We start from the raw sequence: 23,662 nt of genomic DNA, 5'->3' as shown, positions 1-23,662 counted from the left end.
TTGGTGACTAGCCCTGAGGTAACACGTTGTCTGTTCAAGGCTAATAGGGTTTGTTCGCTATCAGTGCAGATTGTTATGTTTTTGCCAGAAATTCCTTTCCTGGTTATTTCTTTTGTGGCGATTGAGATACCAGCCAGTTCTGTTTGGACCACGCTAGTATTTTTTCCCATTCCCTACTTAATCCTTAGGCTTAGTGATCTGGAGATGGATATTCATCGGTCTTTTGAATAGGTGGGAAATAATTTTTCCCGGACAGAATACCCATGCACCCATCCAATGTTTAGTTTTCGACAGGGCTGTACACAATGTGTTCTTACGAAGCTTTCCTACAGTTTGTGACTTTGAACATCAAGTTTGTGACAATAGTGTACTTCGGTGCTATGTGGTCCGTGAAATTGTTTATTTTTTTTTTCCTCTGAATATTCTAGACCCCCTATGGCTTAGTGGATATTTGACCCTGAAATGGCTTACCCCTGCCTCCCTCATTATTACAGGGTAGACTGAAAAATAATTCCAATGCTATAGTTGGTGTGGTTTCAATCGGTACCATCAATCTAACTATTTCTAGATGTATCCATCACAATCTACTGACTGCTTTCTACAAATGATATACATCATCAGAAGTTTGTTGCCACTCACCAAAAGATTTCGCTATTCCAATATTCGCCACAATCGCTATGAAGGGGATGAATATAATACCGGTTTCCAGTTCGGTCACCATGTCGATGAAAGTAATTGTTTTGTTATTTTGTTCCACGCTGAACTTTGGAATGGATACATTAGGCCAACCCGTAGCGATTTTGTCTGAAAAAAAGAATGAGGTTTCTGGTAGAAAAAATGTAGGTAGGTATATACTCATATTATTATTAACATATAGTTCAAACGAAACACTAATTTCGAAATTGCACTTTTCATAAAAATCATTAGTACTATATTATTAGCTTTCAGTTTCTTGATGGAACGCATCCCACGAGTATCCACCTCTTTCGGTACCTTTGACAAATTCCTTGGCACCGTTCTCCAAGCTCATTATCACTAAATATATTCGGAAAATTCAATTTATTTTTCCCACAATTACACCTCTCTTCTCTTTTACGTTTCTTCCCACAAGTACCAACACCTGATCCTTAATTTCGCTACATAGAAGTGAGATCAATCATCAATCAACCCATAGGATATGAAATGTAGGGTCTCCCAACAGGGACTCCCGAACTTTGATAATTGATAACGGCCACACTATAGACTATAGACGAAATATAGCATTCAATATCACGTCCTTTGCTATCGCTTTGCCAGTTGCTTTGCTATCAGTGATATCAAAAGTCAAGGAGAAAGTCATAAACCACCATATCCTCAAATATTTGGAAGGCTTCAACATCTTGAGCAATCATCAATATTGCTTTCGGAAACAAAGGTTAACAGGCGACCTTCTATCGTATGTCACCAATATTTGGAATAACGCAATCGAAAAACATGGAGAATCAATAGCTGTTGCGCTTGATATATCTAAGGCCTTTGACCGTGTGTGGCATGAGTGTTTGCTGGTCAAACTTCGATGCTATGGCTTGTCTGATCATTTTTGTGAAAGAGCGTTCCCTGCAAGTGGACGTCGATGGGTATCTCTCAAATACTTTCATCGTTAACGATAGTGTTCCCCAGGGATCCGTATTGTCTGCAACCCTCTTTTTATTGAATACGATAGGTTGCCTTTTATGTTTCGGGATTTGGCAACCCAAGCTCTATCGTAAAGACATACGCGCGCTATTTGTGTTGTTTGCAGTAACTTAAAAGATTCATCTCGGCCCAAAAGTGGAATTAAATCGTGAACTTTTTCGTGCGATTACGTTTTACAACTTTCGACGTGGATTAACTCAGCAACAGTGCATGGATGAACTTGATTCAAGTTTTGGCCATGAAGCTTCATCAAGGACCACTGTTTATCGATGGTATGGTGAATTCAATCGTAGTCGTAGTTCACTCCGAAAACCATTGATGCTGTGCGTGAACTTATATTGCAAGATCGTCATGTGACCTTTCGTGAGATTGAGACAACCTTAGGCATTAGTGGGACCAGCATACATTCAATATTGCATAAACATTTGATTGTCGAAAAAATTCATTCGCGTTGGATCCCACACAATTTGTCATCTTGACAGGAAATGAATCGTGGATCTACGCGTATGAGCCCGAAAGTAAACAATAGTCGACTGTATGGGTGTTTCACCCATACAGTCGGTCAGTAGCCAAGCGGTTCGGCGTGGGTGATTTGTTCACTCACTCGAATTGACTGCCGTGTTGGTCGGTGGTTCAAGCCCTAGTCTGAACGATCGATCTTCACTTGCTATCGTCCAACCCGTATTAGGAATCACGGTAAGACCTCGTTAATTCTTAGCTCGCACAAGTTTCGACTTCTGAGGGTTGTCGTTCGTAGGGGTGCGACAGCTGGTTAACGGAAAAACAGATTGTAAACAGATTTTTTTTCACGATGAGCCAAATCCAACAAAAGTCGTTCGCGCACGAAGCACATCCAAGCAAATGGTGGCCTGTTTTTTCAGAAAAACTGGACATGTCGCAACTGTACCACTAGAACAACGCAGAACAGTCAATTCTGAATGGTACATAACCATTTGTTTGCCAGTTGTCTTCCAAGAAATCAGGAAAACCAACCGCCGAAGACGGATCACTCTTCACCACGACAATGCAAGCTCTCACACATCGGCTCAAACAACTGCATTTTTGAGCACCCAAAACATCGATTTGATGAGTCATCTGACTTGGCACCGAATGACTTCTTCTTATTCCCGCACGTAAAAAACAAACTGAGAGGTTAACGTTTTTCGACACCTGAAGAAGCGGTTGCTGCATTCAGAATACATGTTTTGGAGATATAGTCCGGTCAAATTAGACTAAAAAATAAGAGTGAGGTACATGAATTTACAACAAGCTGCAACTGCGAATAATTGTTCAAAACATAGTTAAAAATTAGATTTTAAAATTCCGAATGATTGCGATGCCTGAAAAAAAATTTATTCAAGGTCAAAGGTCAAAAATCTCTTTTACTTTTGCAAAGAGTCAAAATCATGTACTACTTTTACACGCCATAACTGGCTGTGATACGACATCTGCATTTTACAGGAGGGGTAAAGCAACAGTCTTCAAAATGTTTGAAAAACAAAATTTAGTTCAATGTGCTGAAGTTTTCAAAAAAAGAAATTCGACTCAACAAGAAATTATCACCAACGGGATTCAGTTTCTTCTTTCTATGTAAAAAGCTCCGAAAAAAAACACCTGCTTATAAGTATCGATATGCATGTTTCGTAAAAAACACTAAAAATAAGAAACAGGTGCAATTAGCTTGTCTTCCTCCAACCTCATTTGCTGCTCATCAACATCTTTTCCGGGTATATTACCAAGTTCAAGTGTGGCTTGGTTATCAGCTAGACCCAAAAGACTGGGGTTGGAAGTTAGTCGACAATGTATTAGAACCTATTCAGACTTCACTCCCACCTGCACCGGAAAAACTGCTGAATATAATTTTTTGCAACTGTAAAAAGGGATGCAGCGCTAAATGTGGTTGTAAAAAAGTTGGATTGTTGTATTCTCTGGCATGTACACATTGTCAAGGCCAGTCATGTTCTAATGCTGAATCACCAATAGTGGAGGATTCATTTGATACCAACGAGGAAACATGCAATACATCACTCTTGACGCAGTTTACCTACACCCAGGATGAACATCAAGAGGAAGAAGAAGATCAAGAAGAAGAAGAAGATCAAGAAGAAGTATTTGAAGGTTATGACTCAGATGAATAAATTTTTCCATTTTTTTATTTCAATCGCTTTTATAATTTCCAACCCTTCCTAATATATTTTATTATGCAACTTTTCAATTTGACAGAATCACAACAGACATGTGGAATAGGCCTACTGGGGAAACCACGTTTAAAAAAACGCACTAAGTACACTACCTCATGGGTGGCGTGGAAACGTGTGCATATAATGACGATTACAACTTTTAGACTCGTCGTATCTCATTAACGGTGGCTCTAAGAAAAAAAGTATTGATACATTTTTTGTAGAGAATTGTATGAAGTTATTCTATGATAAAACTTACCGTTTTCCTGAAAATCGCGAAAAACGAATTTTTTTCGAGATTTTTGACCTTTGACCTCGAATAATTTTTTTTCCAGGCATCGCAATCATTCGGAATTTAAAAATCTTATTTTTAACTATGTTTTGAACAATTACACGCGTTTGCAGCTTGTTGTAAATTTATGTACCTTCCAATGTCTAGATTGACCGGATTAATACCTCAATCAGAGTGGCAAAAGTGCTTCGACAATTGGTTCAAACGCATGCAAAAGTGTATAGATCTTCATGGGGAATATTTTGAAAAAAAATAAAGTGAATTTTGATGATTAATATTTGTTTTTGTTCTCTAATCTCGACAAATAAAAGGCAACCCTTATCAACGACTTATTAGAGAAAACCAAGAATCCAATACATTGCTTTGCTGACAGCACACTTGTCTCGTCATTTCATTTGGTTTCCAGGACATCGGCTACAGAGGCACATCTTCACCGGCAGCAGGAGTTTGCATATCTCGATGAGGATCTAGGAGTGATTTTGAATTGGGGTAAAAGTAACCAGCTTCAATTCAATTCCACAAAAATCCAGGCATCGGTTTTCTCCAAGAAGATAAATGTCTCCGAACCGGATATAATAATGAAAGATAAAAATACCCGAAAAAAGGTCGATGAAAAACTATGTCTTTATAATAAAAGGTAAATAAAAAACTTAATGAGATAAACGATCGATTCTGGAAAAACAGGTAGTTGTTTTTTCAAAATAAATACATAACAATATTACTTCAAGGAACACAGGTAATTTTTTTATTAATTGAGATTGTGTGGCGTATTACTTTACCTTGTAATGAGAATGGTTTGAGATCGTGCAGGTTCAAAATAAAAGCCAAAACCGCGCATCCCACAACTACCAATGCATTTTTCGACACAGAGAGCAGAAATATAACTTTCCTTCCCAGGGGTTGTCTCTTCTGGTCTTTATCTTCCACCAGTGGGGATCCATAGTCCTTCAGTTTCTGAGACAAAAAACAATACTGATTAATACACTTGATCAAATCAAAATATACTTCATTACCCAAGATCTGAACATCTTACTGGCAAAGTCTAGTAAAGTAAAACGTGTATATGGGACATTGAATTAACAAATATAAACAGTGACGGCTCGTGCATTGGAGAACAGGGGAGGCTTAAGTCATATAAATTAGAAAAGCCCGCCGGAGGCGCGAAAATTTTTATGTTGTTGCACGCTTTGCTTAATACTAAAGTTAGGGCATGGGCATGACAATGCGTAAAAAGTGCATGAGGAGCTATGGACTTTATTTTAGTTTGTAAACCATTCAAATGGCCGGCCATGACCGCAGCCCCATCATAGGTTTGCGCAATTACCTTTTGCCTAAAATTATAGGTGTCACACGTACGAATTAAAAAATTAAACAAATCGTCAGCTGTGCGCCCAGATGAAACATCATGAAAACCCATAAAACGTTCTACCACATTACCATCTTTGACATATCTAAAAACGATTGAAAGTTGTGATGTACAGGTAATATCGGTAGTTTCATCAATTTTCCATGCAAAAAAAGAAACAATTTCAATCTCCTTGCTTATATTTTCCCTAATAATATATGCCACACTGTCTGTAATAAGCTCATTTTGGATGGTTTTTGAGGTGCCCGAAAAAACGCTACCGTTTAAAAAAGTGTCAAATTGTGAATCATATTTGCCCCATAACACGAGGTAAATTTTAAAAATCGGAGTATCCTATTTTAGACCACGTTTGGTATTCGGTTTGTACGGAAAATAAAACACAGGGCCAACAAAAAAGTTTGTCTCGTTTAATGGAGCCGGTTAACCAATCGCATTTATCGTACCAACTGATATTAAATCCACGATTTTGTCGATTATCTGACGATTTAATTGAAATCAAATTTGGTTGAGGCCTTCCCAGAATGTCAATAATGTAAAATTTATTATCATAAGATAAAGACTTGAAATTATTTGTCAGCAACCAATCGACCAATCACAGAGGGTCAAACTAGTTGATTACTCCTGGTCATCCCTAAAAGAAACATTCTCAGGTGTACCGCAGGGAAGTATTTTAGGACCCTTGATGTTTTTAGTGTTTATTTTTTATTACCCCACTTTCTTATCACATTGTCAAGTACATCTATATGCAGATGATATACAGCTAGCTATATTTATCTTCTCATTACACCGATTCAGAAAGTTGCGTGGCCAATATAAACACAGATTTGCACAAAACATTCCTATACTCGGAGAATCATGGACTGAAAATCAATCCAAATTAAACTTTGGCCCTGTGCATAGGGTCTCAAAGACAAATAGTAGAAACTCAGTGTAACTTTAGGCTCACTCTCGATAACGCAGACATTGACTGGGTAGACAGTGCTAAAAATCTTGGCGTAACCATAGATAGCTCTTTGTCTTTCCACAAACATGTGACAAACATTTTCAAAGTATCATTCTTCAAACTCAAATTGCTATATAAATTCAAGTATCAGTTATCGGAAGAAATGAAACTCAGGTTAGTTGAAACTCTCATTTACCCCCATATCGAGTAATGTTGTTCGGTGTATTACAATTTTTTGCCGCAATATAACAAACAGAAGTTACAACGTATACAAAATGCCTGCATGCGATTCGTATACTGTATCCCATATGGTGAACATGTCACCCCATTTTTGTTAAAAATTAAGGAGCTGAATATGAGGTACAGAGTCCAATATTTGATAAAAATGTTTTTGTTTAAGTTGCTTCAAACTAAAACACCTAGTTATTTATATAGTTTACTAAGCAGGCATTCTGACATACATATGGTCAAATTGAGAATTAACTCATTCAACATACCTAGACACCGTACTTCCAAATTTTAAAGATGTTTTTCTTATATAGCCCCTTCCTATCTGAATGAAATTTTACCCCTTTTAAATCATAATATTCATCAATTTAAGAAAGAAATGAAATCAAAGATGCTTACTGCTCAGTGCTAATTTAAAAGATTCAAAATTCAATGTACGGTAGTGCAATGAAATTGTTGAATCGACCAAAATAATGTTAAGAAAATCAAGAGTTATTAGCAACTAGATGATGTATTATTTTTTCTCTTCTCTATCATTGTTATGATACTAAATAAGTATGTTTATAATCATTTTCTTATACTTACTGTATAATTTTTGGGAAGGGTGGAAGATAGCCTTTGGCTAACCCTTTTCCTTTTATGTATAAATGAATTTTTATGCATAATAAACGATATTATCTTTTTTTCACCGTAGTGTGCGCTGGTCAGTCCCTATCCCCTAAAGCCCCGATACATTCGGGAGGGCGCGCCAGCATTATCAAACAATGACCACTCCCCACAACATAAGGTAAGTGATCATTGGGTCCGAGAATCATGTGTCCTGAGCAAGCGCAGTGAGCCAAGAATGACGGCCTTCTGCATTTGTGCGGCTAAGATTTCTGCCATATAATATTGGAGAAAAAACTATCCCCGCCGCTATGTACTGCATATAGAAACATACATAATATAATGGAAAACCCGAATAAAGGTAGCATAAATGACATGAAAAACTTTCAATATGCCCTAAATTCATTCTCTATCACAATCCCTGTATATAGTGATGAACCAAGTTTAAACAATTGCATCCTGAAGAGTTATATAAATAAATTTCCAGAGTACACATGCATTTATACAGACGCTTCCAAACAATGTGAAGGAACTAGCTGTGCATATTATATTCCTATTGCGAATGTGAGTGAGATATTCAAACTGAACCAACTCACTTCCATATTTTCAGCAGAAGCAATTGCTATAACCAAAGCACTTGAATATATAGAACAACAGTGTATTAAAAAAACAATAATAATATCTGACTCACTGTCTGTACTATCAAAAATATCACAACCTATCAACATACTTACATATCAACTCAGCTCGCATATTCTGGAATTGAAAATTATTATCAGCAGGCTCTATGAAGCTAATTTTGATATCAAATTAATGTGGATCAAAGCTCATGCAGGCTCAATAGGCAACGAGAAAGTTGATGAACTGGCAAAGACAGGCATCAGAACAGGACAACGCCTTGAGAATGAAAGTGGCGCTGAGGAATGTCTAATCTTAGCAAAGAGTAGGTTCAAGGAAAATTGGGAAACAGCATGGAAAGAGTATTGTAAAAACTCTGCTACACAGTATACCCGGTTAGTACCAAAAATCCCTGCGGAAATATGGCACAAAAAATGAAGTATGGACGGAAAACAATTGTCACAATAACCAGACTGAAATTTGGACATGCATGTTATCCAGCTCATCTTTACAAAATAGGAATCGTTGAGTCAAACAAATGTGCCACATGTAATGTAATATCTTATATTGATCATATATTTTTTAACTGTTCTGAACATCAGGAACAAACCAAAGATTTCATGGAAACATTAAGACGGGAAAAAATAATACCACCGTTAAATATACTGCACTTACTGGCACTGAACAAACCACAAGTAATAGATGCTATGATGAAATTCGTGAATGATTGTAACCTGAAGTTGTAGAGGATACTTGATGTGAATTCTATGTGTTCATGTTCCCAACCCCAAAATCCTTTCTTTCCGTGGTCTACCTTTTCTGTGCAAAGTCACCCTGATCGACCCCTGGGTGTGAAAAGTTCCCTTGTTTTCGAAAAATTGAGAGAAAAACTAACGTTTAGTTGCTGGCTATTATGGACTATGCGTCCGACGGCCAAAAAAAAAAATTTCTGCCATAGTGCGGCAAGCCGGTATGATTTTAAGATTCGAGAGTAGAGAGGACATCATTCCACCAAGGACTCCAATAATCAGAACAATCATTTTGACAGAGTGATCTGGATATAGTCTGCGGAGTTCGAAGAGAAAATCTCGATAGTTTATCCTTTTTTCCTCCTCTTTTCTCACGATATTCGTCTCTCCAGGAGCTGAAAACTCCACGACAAATATCATTTTGGTATGGTGGTCGAAAAGGACTACATCAGGCTTATTAGCTTGTATGAGCCTGAGGGTGGGGAACGAATAGTTCCAATAAATTCGGCACTTCTCGTTCGATATTATTATTATTATATCGTCAGATTTTTTAATTTCGTCCAACTTATCCATAATAAATGAAAAAAAAAACTTGCCGAAAAGTGAAAACCTGAAAACACCTTGAAATTGAAAGAAAACCCTTTAAAAACACATTAAAAATATTACCAAAAAGCACTGCTATAATATAATACTGCCTGTTTTATACACAAATAACAAATATTATCAAGACACACTAAAACGATTTACCGGAATATTTTTTAGTGCCGGTCCGTTACGGTATCCTGTTCGAATAATTAAATAAAAAACAAACGCATTCGTACTCTAACGGAGACCAACTGGAGGCAAGCTTCCTCTGACGCTATAATTTCTGCAACTGAAATTACAAATCGGGACGTATGTCGCATGTTGGATCGGTCTCGTGGAGCCTGTGTTTTTTAAAGCAGTCGGAGGCTTGGCTCCCTTGCAACGTATGGCATTCATTATTTCGGGTTGATGTTCGTTTATTCGTTCGTGGGAGGTGCGTTTGAGTTTTGTTGATGCAGGATACAGTGTGGTATACGTACTACGTAGTGAGTGATAGTGTTTTTTCGGGCATATTATGTATTTATATTAAAAATTAATAGTAAAGTAATGATACCCAAGCATTTTTAGAAAAAAATAATCATAATTATTTGTCAGTGTCTTTTAATTCATTGCGATGAATAACCTCAAATTTTATGGGGAGGCTAAGCCTCCTTTGATGAGCCGCCGCTATAAAACAATGCTTAGAGACAAGAGCAGAGTATATGGACAGAACAATATTTAAGCCCAACTGAACAGATACAAATACAAGTTCATGAATATTGAGTAAATGTAAATATATAATGAATATTTATAGCCATTTCGTGGTGATTTCTATAACTTGTTTACACAAAACCACATGCCAATTACGCGATAAAGCCTTGGTAAAATACGTCCATATTATAATAGGGCCTCCCAACAAGGAATTCTTTGACTTTCTTTCTGAATTTTTATTCATCATAATATAGTCACCTCAAATTAATGGGAAGGTGATTAAATAACTTCTTGCTATTGAAAGTAATACAATTTTGTGTAAGGGCTAGAGTAGATGTTGGAAGGGAAATTAAGACTGATGTGTACTATAAGTTGAGGTGGTATTAAACTGATTTTTATATTTTTTTGTGGATAAGACACATAGTTTCCAAAATAAAAAGACCTACTGAGATCAGAATTTTTTGCTTCACAAATAATGTGCGGCATGAATCCCTGTAGCTAGCCTTGCATAAATATCTGATGGATTTTTTTTGTAGAAAGAATACCATATTGAAACGAAATTGTGCACAATTTCCCCAGAAACAAATTCCATAACGTAAATAGGACTCAATTTGTGCAAAATAAACTGATCTTGTAATAGTAGTGTCTAACTCTCTTGCAACAACTATCACTGCATGACATCCTGCTGTAAATTTAAGGCGGTATTGCTATGCCAGAGGATAGTTGTGTCGTTAGCGAAACATGTGAATTTACCACTTATGTCAACATGGACTGAGTCATTGACATAAATGAGAAACAACACCGGTCCCAAAACGGAACCTTGTGTGACCCTACAGCCAATGAAACTTTTCTCTGATGACGTTCCATCTAATAGAACATTCTGTCGCTGATGAGATTGACTCATACTTCAAAAAAAAATCAAGATTTTAAAAATGATTCAATAATTTTTTGTAGTTCAAATGAAGGTTAGTTTTTTCAATCACATCATTTAGTTTAAAAATAATTAACCATGAAAGACATCATATTGGGGTTAATAGATGAAGATGAAATATTTTCTTTTTCTCTTATTAAAGAGTAAGACTTTTAGTGTCGTGATCTCATAAATTTTGAAGTTCTAAGGTCCTAAATGTATTCAACCTCTTGCTGAAATATACTCAAACTGTAGCTTAATGTCACAATTCTAGATGCAAATATATTTTGCAATTTCTAGGTTTGATTCATTTCTATTAATTACACATTTGTTGAAACTCACCCTCATGAGCAGTAGTATGGCACAGCAAAACAAACCTAAAACGGCATCCCACACTTTATACTTTGAAATGTGTTTGAAAATGTTCATCCATATGGAGAAAAAGTTTTCTGCTTCGAACTTCAGTCCAAGTAGACCCTTTACCTGCGTGGAAGCTATGGTGATAGCTGATGCTGATGTGAAAGCTGATACTACAGGCGATGATACAAAGTCCACTAGAAATCCTGAAAAATTATAATATTGTGTGTGAATTGGTGACTTTATCCAAAATCCAACAGTTGAAATCGCAGTGTTATGTCGCAAGATTAGAGAAACATGGGCGAACGCTTGAAGGAGGAATTGAAATCCGATAAATATTAATTCACAAATGTTATTCATGTTATCAGATTTATAACAAAATGGTTAAGTTGAGTAATGAAAAATTACTATCTTGTGAGATTTTCACTAAACAGTTTTACAAAAACCCAACACGTGTTTCGCCATACAATGGCTTCTTCGGACGTATCTTTACAAATTATACAGGGTGTTCCTTAAACACATGCTAATATTCAAGGAGGTAATTCTTAGACCCATTTTAAGAAAAAAACTTCCTATGGACGTATGTCCTAAACGCCTTAACTTTTGAGATACAGGGTGGCAAAGTTTTCAAAATAATCAGTTTTTTAATAGTAACTGAGATAATTTTGTAGACATATTTGGCATATTTGGTACATATGTTCCATGCCTGAAGGCACATTTTTTGATGTACACAAATTTATATTTTTTCAAACAGTGGCATCCCTACGGGTTTCGCATTGAATATTTTTGGGGAAAAAGTACTACGCCAATGCGTTCTTTTCAAAATAAAATCATTTTCAAAATCCTCATTTATTTTTGAGAAAATTTGATCTCTTGGTATTTCTTTGTCCGACGCATGATTTTCACTCAAAAAAATAAAAATCGACAGAAAGCAAATTAAAAAATTAGATCAATTCTAAAATGAATGAGAATCTGAAAATTGCTTCATAACGCATTACCAATTCCCTAATAATATTTGAAAACATAATCTGCAAAAAAATTAATTTTTCACGAAAACGAGTTTTATTTTATTTTGTGACCAAAACTGATTATAAAAATTGTTGGAAGTGGCCACCTGCACTTAGTATGCATGCTTCCGCCCTTCTACGCATGGAATTACGCACCCGTTCAAATATTCCCGGCGTATTTCGTATAGTTTCACACGAGGCAACTATTCGCTCTCTTAAATCTTCTAAAGTATTAACGGGAGTTTTATACACAAGAGTTTTAAGGTGACCCCATAAAAAAAAATCTAAACTGTTGAGATCGGGGGATATTGCTGAGGTCCTCCGCGACCTATCCAACGATTAGGATAAACTGTATTTAAATGGTTTCGGACAATTACACTGAAATGAGCAGGGGCGCCATCGTGCATGTACCATATTCAATTCCTAAACGCAAGTGGCACATCTTCCAATAACCCAGGTAAATCTTCTTCGAGAAAGTGTAAATAAGAACGACCATCAAGGCGTCCTGGTAGAAAAAATGGGCCTATTAGATGATCACCTATGATTAACCGAAAATTGGTGTTGAAAATGGGTTTCGGTTATTGCATGGGGATTTTCTTCAGCCCACACATGATTGTTATGGAAATTTTGAATGGCATTCCGAAAAAAAATTGCTTCGTCTGTGAACAAAATGTGTTTCTCAAACTGCGGATTTAGTGCAATACTTTGTAGATACCACTGACTGAAGTTCATACGCTGTGGAAAATCTCTGGGGAGTAATGCCCGCACTCTTGAAATATGGTATGGGTATAACGAAAAATCAACCAAAATACGCCAAACAATTTGATAACAAATATCCAGAGTTCTAGCGATCTTCCTCGTACTCGTCTCAGGATGTTCCTCAATTTCTTGCAGCACGGCTTCCTCAATTTCAGGAGTTCTTACTACACGAGATCTACCTTCCGGAGTCCCTTTCTTGAAACGATTAGGATATCTTTCCTGATAAATGCGCCTGGCTTCTGTTGCATTAACATCGGCAAGGCCATATACGTAATGCATTTGCGCCATTTCCGCATTCGTATAATTTACCATATTTACTGATATTCAGAAAAACAGCGGACTACCAAAATAACTTCAATAACACTTCAAAATCAATCAAAACGCGCTGTGACAATTTTTAACACCAACACCTTACTTTAAACCAACATCAATATTAGCTACTGACGTTTGTACATACAGAGAATTCGTTTTTTATTGCTATGGTGGGTACGCTGTTTTTTCTGCTTTTAATCTTTAAAAGAAATCACATATCGACAAACTCCATATTTCCAAGAGGTGCAGTAAATAAATTCTGCTACACGTCATTTATTCCAGGATAACTAAATATATGTTTTCAAAAATTATTAAGTAGTGCTGCGTTATGACGTAATTTTAATTGAGAACAGTGCATCTAACAACAAACAAATACCTCTTAGATCCTCAATTATTTTGCAACAAATCTGATCTCTTAGTTTGCTTTCAGTCGATGCACGATACCGCATCAGATTTTTAAGGAATTTATCCTTAAGTAAAGCGATTTTTAATTTTTTGAGCGAAAACCATGCGTCGGACAAAGAAAACCCAGCGAATCAAATGTGCTCAAAAATATATGGAGATTTTAAAAATAATTTTTAATTCAAGATAAAGCAGTGGCGTAGTATTTTTTCGCCAAAAATATACATTTCAAAACTCGTACGTACGCCACTGGCAGAGAAAATTAAGAAAATTGTACATCAGAAAATGCGCCTTGAGGCATGGAACATATGTACCAAATATGCCAAAGATTTCTACAAAATTATCTCAGTTATTATTAAAAAACTGATTATTTTTGAAAACTTTGCCACCCTGTATCTCAAAAGTTGAGGCGTTTAGGACATACGTCCATAGGACGTTTTTTCCTTTAAATGGGTCTAAGAATTACTTCCTTGAATATTAGCATGTGTTTAAGGAACACCCTGTATTCTACATACTCAAAGCTTAATATACCCAATTTTACAATTTGAAGTACCTGATTTTCACCTAAGTTTGTAATGAATTATACTACCTGAGCTCATGTCCCAGTTTCCACTTACCTTTACCAGTAAATTACCCGAATTCCTGAATCTATTGATTTCATAACATTCTAGAAGATGGAGTTCAAAATTCTTCTCTTCTAAATATAAAACGTTATGTTCATGTTTGAACTCATGTCCTTCTGCTAAAAGGTGGTAGGCAAATGTGGAATTGGTCTTTTTATTTCAAAACTACTTCTATGCTCTTTACATTTTCGAAAAAATGACCTCCCTATTTGGCCAATATACAGTTTTGGGCAAGAGCCACAAGTCAGCTTATATACTCCTGATCTATCTGACACCGAAGTTTTGTCTTTTCATTGTTTTAAATAAATTTACTCAGACTATTATTCGTTATTTTCTGTGAGCTACGTTTACGCATTCTCTCTTCAAAAAACGGGCAATGTTATTAGTGGGACCATCCAAATATAACAATGTCTTATAACTACGGTTATCACATCTTGAATTTGGGTATACCTGGTCCATAGTTTGCTTTTTAGGTTTTTTGGAAAGAAAGGAGTCTATTATATCTACCTTATAATCGTTGTTGACCGCGAGTTGTTTGATCATACTCAGCTTTCTCTGGAAATTACTCTCAGACAGTGGAATATTCAATAGTCTGTGAAACATACTATTGAATACAGCAACTTTATGCTGGTGAAGGTGTGGAGGAATTATGTATGAAAGTGTCCGTGTAAGATGGTTTGTGGAAAATTTCAAATTCATGTTTATTGTTATTTTTCGTAATGGTTGAGTCAAGGAAATTCATTGAATTATTCACCCCCCTTCCGTGGTGAATTTTATTGACGGGTAGATGGAATTGACATTTTCTACGAACTTGCCTAATTGCCTATCTGTACCAGTAAAACAGACTAAGATATCATCTACGTATCTGTACCAGTACAAGAAACTGTTAGTTAACTGATTGTTATGGATTTCATACTCTATGTTATCCATGAAAATTTCAGCGAGCAAAGGACTCAAAGGGTTTCCCACTAATAGTGCTTTACTGCATGAATACACTTTTTCGTCAAACTGAAAATAATTTTGAGATAGACAAATAGTAAGTAAATTTAAAAGTTCCTGTGTTATTAGTGGATTCATGTGGTTTTTGTCTAAGAGACGCTAAACCAGTACAAGTGTTTCAATTGGCAGAATACTGGGAAATAAATTTTGGACATCAAACGATATTAATTTTGTGTTATCAGGAAGAATGACGTTTTTAATATTGTTCACTGATTGATAAGAATTATTTATACTAAATCTCGGCTTGAAATTGGTATACAAGCTGACTTGTAGCTCTTGCCAAAAACCGTATATTGGCCAAACAGGGAGAACATTTTACCAAAGAATCAAAGAGCATAAAAGTAGTTTCGTAAATAAAAATACCAATTCCACGTTTGCAAATCACCTTTCAGCAGGACATCAGTTCAATCATGAATACGACATATTGCATTAAGAAGAGAAAAGTTTGAAACTGCATTCATGCGTACATAAGTACACACACACACACTTTTTTTTTCGTGTAATGCATTGTTTATATGAAAGTAGTTATTTCGATAGGATTTTTTCTCCAATGTTATGTCTAAAAGTTTGAAAAGAGTTCTTTTTGAGATCAACTGCCTTTTTTGTCAGTTTTTGTATATGCTCTATCAACTTATGTAACTCTGATACCGATATCTAGATAGGTACTAGTTGAATGCTTCTACTGTCCTGTTCAAGCTTGTTGAAAGTATGAAGAGAAGATACGACAACGATTTCCTATTTAACTAGGATTGTATATTTGAAATTGAGCTTCACGAAACATACATATTATAATTAAGAGAATGTTGATTTTATCTTGGCAATAGTAATATTAATGAATCATGAATGAATTACGTAGTTGTTACTATTGTTCATTAGAGATTTGGCACGGGTGATTATAATTTGACGAGTGAGTTCAACATCAGATACCGGTAAAAAAGATCATTAAATAAGCGTCATTAAGTTCTTGGTACTAATAATGATTGCCATTGTTACGACTACTTATGTAACCAAATATTAGCCAGTGTGAGTGTTACGTGTGAGAATAAACAACGTTCTGTTTGGAATGGTACCTTTGTCGGCGTTCATTGATTTTATTTCCCATTTTTTTTTAGTTATAAACTTTCAAAACCATCTACAAAACTGTTGGCATTTACCGGTCCCAATCATTTCACATTTATTTTGTGGCCGTTATCTAACGTACTCGTATGTTGAACAGCGCTAGGCTTCTCTAGTCTACGATACCGAATATGTGAAACGTGTTCCATGAAACGAAAAGAGTTATTCTGACCGACATACCTTTCATCGCAATCTCAGACTACTCTTTTTTGTCTTTTTGTCTTTCTGGTCGCTGAAACTTGTTGGTCCCTTTTTGAAAACTACTTTCGTGTTCAATTTTTCAACATATTCAGATCAATATACGAGGTCTCTTCAAAAAATTAGATAAATTTCCATTTTTCTCAAAGAATTCATTTCATAACAAATCACAATGGGACAACTGTGTTTGAGCTTGAGAATCTAATCATTCTAGAAGTTCAACAGCGATACTCACAAATCTCCTTCTTGGGAAATCATTTTCCAGATGTTTTATCTTTATTTGATATTAAGTTGGTACTAAGTTATACTAGATGCGCTAACAAATTCGTACGCTAACATACAGATGGAGCTACTGGTAATACATTCATATACTTTTTAGTTAACCCCAACCTTCAAAAGACATGTGTACAGCTGTCGGACTCTCAGTTTGTGGGAAAGAACATTTTAAGTGAAGCAACTTTTGTGAGTTTGAAGAAAATGGTTGAAAAGGATTTTCGTGTGTTAATAAAGCTTTGCTTTTCGACGAAAAAAATACTGTTGAATCCAATACTTGGCTTGATAAACATTATTCGTACTTTGCACCAGGAAAATCAACCGTTGAGGAGTGGTTTGCTGCACGCAGTGGATGCCGTAAAGAGGCTATTAACGACGAAAACATAAAAAAAGTCCACAAAATAACCCAACAGTCGGCTAGCAAGGTTATGGTGTCAGTATTCTCGGATGCGTGTCGTATAATATTCATTGACTATCTTGAAAAGAAAAAATCATCAACAGAGACTATTACATAGCGTTATTGGAGCGTTTGGAGTTTGAAATCGCAGAAAAACTAACCCATTTGAAGAAAAAAATATGATGTTTCTTCAAGACAAGATAAATCAATGAAAATGATACCAAAATTGTATGAATAGAGTTCTGGATTGCTTCCGCACCCACCGTATTCTCCAGATTTGGCATCCAGCAAATTTTTTTCCGTTTTAAGGCCTCAAGAGCATGCTAGCTGGATTCTGGTGTTGAATCTGGTCATTATTACGCCTTAGTCAAAGACGAAACGAACGTCAAACTTAAGTTTGATGATAGTCGTGTCACTAAGTGTTCTGGCGATGCATTGAATTTAGTGGAGCCTCTGGAGACACCCTACATTTTGTTTTATGAAAGAGAGGATATTGGCAAATCAAGATCTTCAGATGATGTGGTGCTGCAGGGTTTTCCGGGTTTTCCTGCAGCTGAAAAAGCAAATGCGCCACTGGAATCAATGAAGTCGCCCCGGAGCGCCAATTAATTTTTGTTGTTGTTTTATAATTTCATAATTAGCAAAAATTTGTTCTTGTGATGCACTGTTTAGAACTTTTGGTGTAGTAATGAATATTACTGGTGTTTATCCCAACACCAAACCATTATTTTTAACACCTCGACACGCGTTTCGATCACCAATGATGATCTTCAAGAGGAATAATAATCTTCCTCTTGAAGATGATCACTTGGTGATCAAAATACGTGTCGAGGTGTTAGAAATGGAGGTTTGGTGTTGGGACTAAACTCAAGTAGATTAAAAAAAAATTTTTTTAGCCTACGATGTTGGGTTAGTTAGATACTTACCTAAGTGCAATATGCCACAAAGTAATTCTATGCATCCTGCCAGGAAACACAGTAAAATGGCACCTTGTAAATTCCCGAAACTCAAATTTTTCGTGTAGGAATACGTCAGTAGGGAGAGTAAGGCTGTTGGGGCTATACTCAATTCAGGAATGGTTCCAAATACAGCGTATATGAGACCTCCACATAAGGAAGAGTATAGGCCATACTGAAAACAGAAACATATACAAAGTTCTCAAAAATTTGATATCTGCACTGACAGCGGCAGTTATCTTTTTTGATAATTAAAAATGCAAGATCAAAAGTTCATTGAATTGCAAACCAAAGACTCAAAATAGACCGGTTTGTTAAACCATTTACTACAACACTTGAAAATGGTTCAACAAACCAGTCATAACAAATAATAAACTAAGTAGCAATCGGACAAAAGTTTTTTTTATCCTTTTTTCGATATGAATTTTTACAAAATAAGAAGGTCATCAATCGAACTAAGGCTTGAGCTGGTGTGATTTATGGAAGACTTGTTACTATTACATGTAGTCTACTAGAACGTGATATCACAAGCGAGGCCATGATACTTTGAAGTGTTTTGATGCGAATTAAAAACTTATAAATAAAGTGTATTTATTTTATACTGAACTTTTATTTTTTGCGGAGATATGATATATGTTGTAATTATAATATATTACCCAACATTGTCATCAGTCATCATGCCTATTCTATTTTGGCCATCGACCTGCTTAATTAACATTATAGCCGATACCATTAGACAGCAATTAAAAACAAATGCCAAGAATTTATGACTCACAATCCCGTGCTTTTTATAAATCATTTTCCAAATTCAAATCCACTGTTTGAATATGCATCCAGTATTATCATAAATTTTCTTCCTTGCCATTTCAAACTTACACTATAATCGCCGAATGTTTTAGATAAGAACGAATGTTTCAATTTTACGATAAGAAATAATAACCCATTTTCCTGATATTAATGTTTCCTAAGTATTGATTTGAATTCTAGGTGTAGTCATTCTCAACTTTTCACATGATAAAATATTGGAAAACATGAAAAAATATATGACGGTGATCAAATGACAATTTGAAGAAGAAATATGAAATAATATCCTAGAGAAGGAGAGAGAGAGAAACATTTCACTAATGAAGTTAATGTCATTAGGAGTTGTACTGTACTGAGTGTAATTTATTTCCTGAACTCCAATCCCCTGACCTCATCGAGTCATTTTTTTCAACTTTGGAAACAGAAAATAATCAAATGGACAAAATCTGAGGGATGAAGTGCATAAGGAATCGAATAATAACTCATTGATTTTATCCAACACTATGTACAAACTGACGCATTGTGTTGAAATGAAACTTATTTTACTTCAAATCCCGTTTTTATGAATTCCATCACTCAAACGCTTCATTAAAATTGTGAAGTACATAAGGTAATCGATGAAAATTACTCAAGGGGAAATCCCAAATAACTTACTTCGTTTGTAGATTTCCGTGCCTGCTTTAGAGTCGTATTTGAATAGCTGTGCCTCTCAACAGATTTATTGATATAGTATAACAATTTTCAATTGAAGGTAACTCATATACAAATTGAACTGAGAGTTAACGGCAACAATGTTAAAAGTTAGAACTAAATTCTTACCGGGGTCATTTTTATTGTCTATGCATCGCCATTGTAAATCATTGAAAAGTAAGATGATGCCATAAAATTTGCCCCCCGTAACAAGATAGCTTCTGCATATCGATAGGATGTACGAGCGAACAGGTGAACCAGTTCGTTAAATACTTTGAAACATCGGTAAACTGATCAACACTTCGCAGGTCTATTATATTTGCGTCTTTAAAATGCCATAACTAGTCATTCGGTTTCTTTATTATCAAGCGTCCTTATCTGCATAGGCGTAGTGTGTTCTGTTTCTTGTGAAGGTGACTTCGTTTTGTATTCATTAAATATATTTTATTATATTTATTAAATATACTCTTATATTTATTAATTTTAAAATATAAGATAGAGTTGGCCGATACTTGTTTTTCAAAATACATTATCATAGATTTTCATCACATTCACACTTTATTGTGAGATAATTAGTTGACCTAGTCATTAAACTCAGGTATAACTGTCATTAATTAGTTCCTTTAATATTATTAGTTTCTACGTAGATAGTTATATCACAATGTATGTAGAATTCAGTTTGTTAGTGAACACGCTTGGAAAGGCTACTGTGCAGCGAAACACGTGTTGCGTATTTGTTAATATGTTCTAGTGAAAATCTCACAATACAGTGTTTTTCAAAATACATCAATTTTAAAATAGTTTTTGAGGTAAGTAAACAACTGACAAATAGCTGAATAATGTGATTGAATTTTTTATTATTTTTTTTATTAAAGTATTAAGATGGATGCTGTAGCAGGTCCAAGTAATGTACAAAGAAAGCGGAAGGTTATGTTGTTAGAAGATAAACAGATTGTCTGTAGAGTGTATGAAAATTTAAAAAATACACTCCGTACAGTGGAAGCTTTAACAAAGTGTAGCCGAGTTTTACCATTGACACCAGGAAGCGCCACCTACAATAACAATTTTTACGTAATTACCTATGTGTTTAAATAAATGAAAATATTATTTTGGTACGCTTCTGCAGAATTGGTAAGAGGATTATCCGTTGGTCACTTCAAGTGCGACGTTGCTAATGAATCACCTTCAATTGAAAATTGTTATAGTACATTATATTCGCCAAGACTTCTATGGGTGGAGCGCATCTAAAACGTTCAATTTTCCGTAACTCTGGCGCATAAATTAAGCCGAATTTGACCGATGTCATGTGTTCTGTATCTGTAGAGTAGGGGAGTTGTCCTCCTAGATCATCGTCCATCCTGTCCTTTCCAGGAAGATGGACAGATCACTGGGAGACATCTTTATATCGGCAGGTGTAGGCCAAGACTTGCCGATAACTCTCTTATTGACGATAACTCTTAGCACTCGCATAGGACATGCCTGACAGTCTCATCTTCCTGTTCACACATCCTGCATGGAGGTGTGTCCACTAGCTCCATATTATGGAGGTGTTTCCTTAGTTGAGATAGTTGCCAGTCAGAAATCCTACTGTTAAGCGTAGATTTTTCCTGGTCATCGCCAGATATTTCTTTGGTGCCAGCTTTCCAGAGTCGCCCAGGGTAATCCTGGCAAGATTGATTTTATCCCATCTCTTTAGGCATTGAGCATGGCTGTGACGTTTGGCTAGTTCCGCAATTGTCGAAGTCATCAGGCCGTAGGTGCCACTGGGTCCTAAAATTCTTAGTCCAGCCGCTTCCTTGGTAATGCGATTACTTTTACTCCTGTCGTGCCCTTTAACCCACCCCAAGATAATGTTATTATCTACCGAGGCTTTGGCTAAATTTTCGTGGAACTCTAGTACTAGCTCTGAGGTAACACGTTGTCTGTTCAAGGCTGATAGGGCTTGTCTGCTATCAGTGCAGATTGTTATGTTTTTGCCAGAAATGTCATGTGTTATATTGGCTATGAGAATCGCTGTGGTTTGTGGCTTATTCGCATACACCTGCTACTTGAGGAAACCCCACCAGAAAAAGTCAAACTGGGTCATATCGCACGATCTCGGTTACCAACTCACATCACCTCCACGTGAGATGACCGTACCCTCAAATTTGTCGTGCAGAATATCCAATGTGACATGAGCTGTGTGGCACGTAGCTCAATTCTGTTGAAACCACATGTCGTTGGTATCCAGATCATCCAATACAATCCAAATGAAATTGGTAATCATCGACCCAAAGTGCTCACCGTTGATAGTGTTGGCCTGGCCAACGTCGCTCTTAAAGAAATATGGACCGATGACGCCGTTAGCCCAAAATCTACACCAAACATTGACTTTCTCGGGATACATTAAACGCTCTTGGATCTCATGTGGATTGGTATGGTCCCAAATTCGACAATTTTGTTTGTTCACGTACCCATTCACCCAGAAATGGGCCTCACCGCTGTAGATGATTTTTCGATGGAAACCAGGGTCATTTGTCTTATGCACTGTAGCTCATTCAGCGAACACACGTCATTGTTTATGGTCATTTACCTTTAGTTCCTGGGTCAGTTGAATTTTGTGAGGGTGCAGGCCCAAATCACGACACAAAAAGCGCCAAGTTGTGATCTGTGAAAGATCAAGTCCTTGTGAGTGACGCGAAATCGATTGTCAGGATTCTCCTGCACACTCTCACAGACAGTGGGGGTGTCTTCGGCAAATTTTGCGAATAGTCCTCTCGGTAGGACGATTATGGCGACCGTGAAATGGGCCATTTTGATAAAATAATTTTAGTATTCGCACGCGTTGTTGAATGCTATATCCTATCATAGGAATTTTGGTTGAATTGAAAGGGGTATATTTTCAGGAGACATTAATTTTTGGGAATACAAAAAAATGTAAGAATATTCTAAAAGAAGGAATACATCAAGCAATTTCAAAGAATTAACTCTATATAAAGATATGTAGACAGTGGCGATTCTAAAAATTAAGGACGTATGGGCACACCATAACTAAGCGCTAAAATTCAGTAAATAGGCATAGATATTTGAAGTAATACTGTATTTCCCATTAAGAAAAGAAATAATATCAGAAAACTATAAAAAAAAATATTTCCATAATAAACAATGCGCACCATTGAAAAGCCAGCATACAAAACAAAACATTTCATTACCTCTTGGAGAGTAAACTAACCATTCGCGTACGCTGCGTTGTCCAAAAGTCGTTTTTTTAAGTTTGTACCAAAAAATGTTGAATTTTCTGTGATTGGAAACTGGAAAGTCATCTTATAACCCAGGTTGGCAATGTCCTTTTAGAATTAAATATTACTGTAGTTTTTTCCCTACACCAAACCGTAATTTTAACACTTTGACACTTGTTTCGATCATCAAGTGATCATCTTCATGAGGAAAATTAATCTTCCTAGGCGCATGTCGAGTTGAGCGTCACTTTGGCCAAGACTCAATCGATTGTAGAAGATCAGCGGCGTCCGGCGTTATTTTTTTCAGGGAATGGTTTACAACATTCTCACTAATCATTGGCGAAAACCTGATAATGATGAAAATTACCTGAATCAAAAGCATTCAATTTGGAAAATGATTATTATATCAAAAATTCGTTTGAATTAGCTTCTTTCATAAACAAAAAATGTATACCAAAATGAATATCATTTCATGAGTTTCAATGTGGTTTCTTTTTTCAGTAAAATACCGATAAAACTTGTTAAAAAGCAATATTAAAGAGATGGAATGATATAGAAGGAAATTGCAGAATTAAAATAAACAAATTTTTTGAAGTAACTAAATTTACTTTCAATTCGAGGTACTTCTCATTCGAATAAAAATACTACGAACAAATTTCAGGTACGCCAATGGATGCAACAATTTCACTAGTACTGGCACAGTACGTTTC

General features: G+C 36.0%; 1 protein-coding gene across 1 annotated transcript in view; it reads right to left on the bottom strand.

The window, feature by feature from the left end:
• LOC111514087 (sodium-independent sulfate anion transporter) overlaps positions 1 to 23,662 on the bottom strand; it is a 43,759-nt gene that overhangs the window by 9,985 nt on the left and 10,112 nt on the right. Inside the window, exons 3-6 of the mRNA XM_074182165.1 lie at positions 18,211 to 18,415; positions 11,184 to 11,404; positions 4,926 to 5,100; positions 640 to 804 (exon numbers count right to left, since the gene is read on the bottom strand). Of these exons, the coding sequence (XP_074038266.1) occupies positions 640 to 804; positions 4,926 to 5,100; positions 11,184 to 11,404; positions 18,211 to 18,415 (766 nt within the window). The remainder of the gene's footprint in view (positions 1 to 639; positions 805 to 4,925; positions 5,101 to 11,183; positions 11,405 to 18,210; positions 18,416 to 23,662) is intronic.

This window comes from Leptinotarsa decemlineata, unplaced genomic scaffold, assembly GCF_025532065.1.
Source record: "Leptinotarsa decemlineata unplaced genomic scaffold, Ldec_3_MD MMD2_P_RNA_scaffold_2, whole genome shotgun sequence".
Lineage (NCBI taxonomy): Eukaryota > Metazoa > Arthropoda > Insecta > Coleoptera > Chrysomelidae > Leptinotarsa > Leptinotarsa decemlineata.
This window is presented reverse-complemented; position numbering and strand designations above follow the sequence as displayed.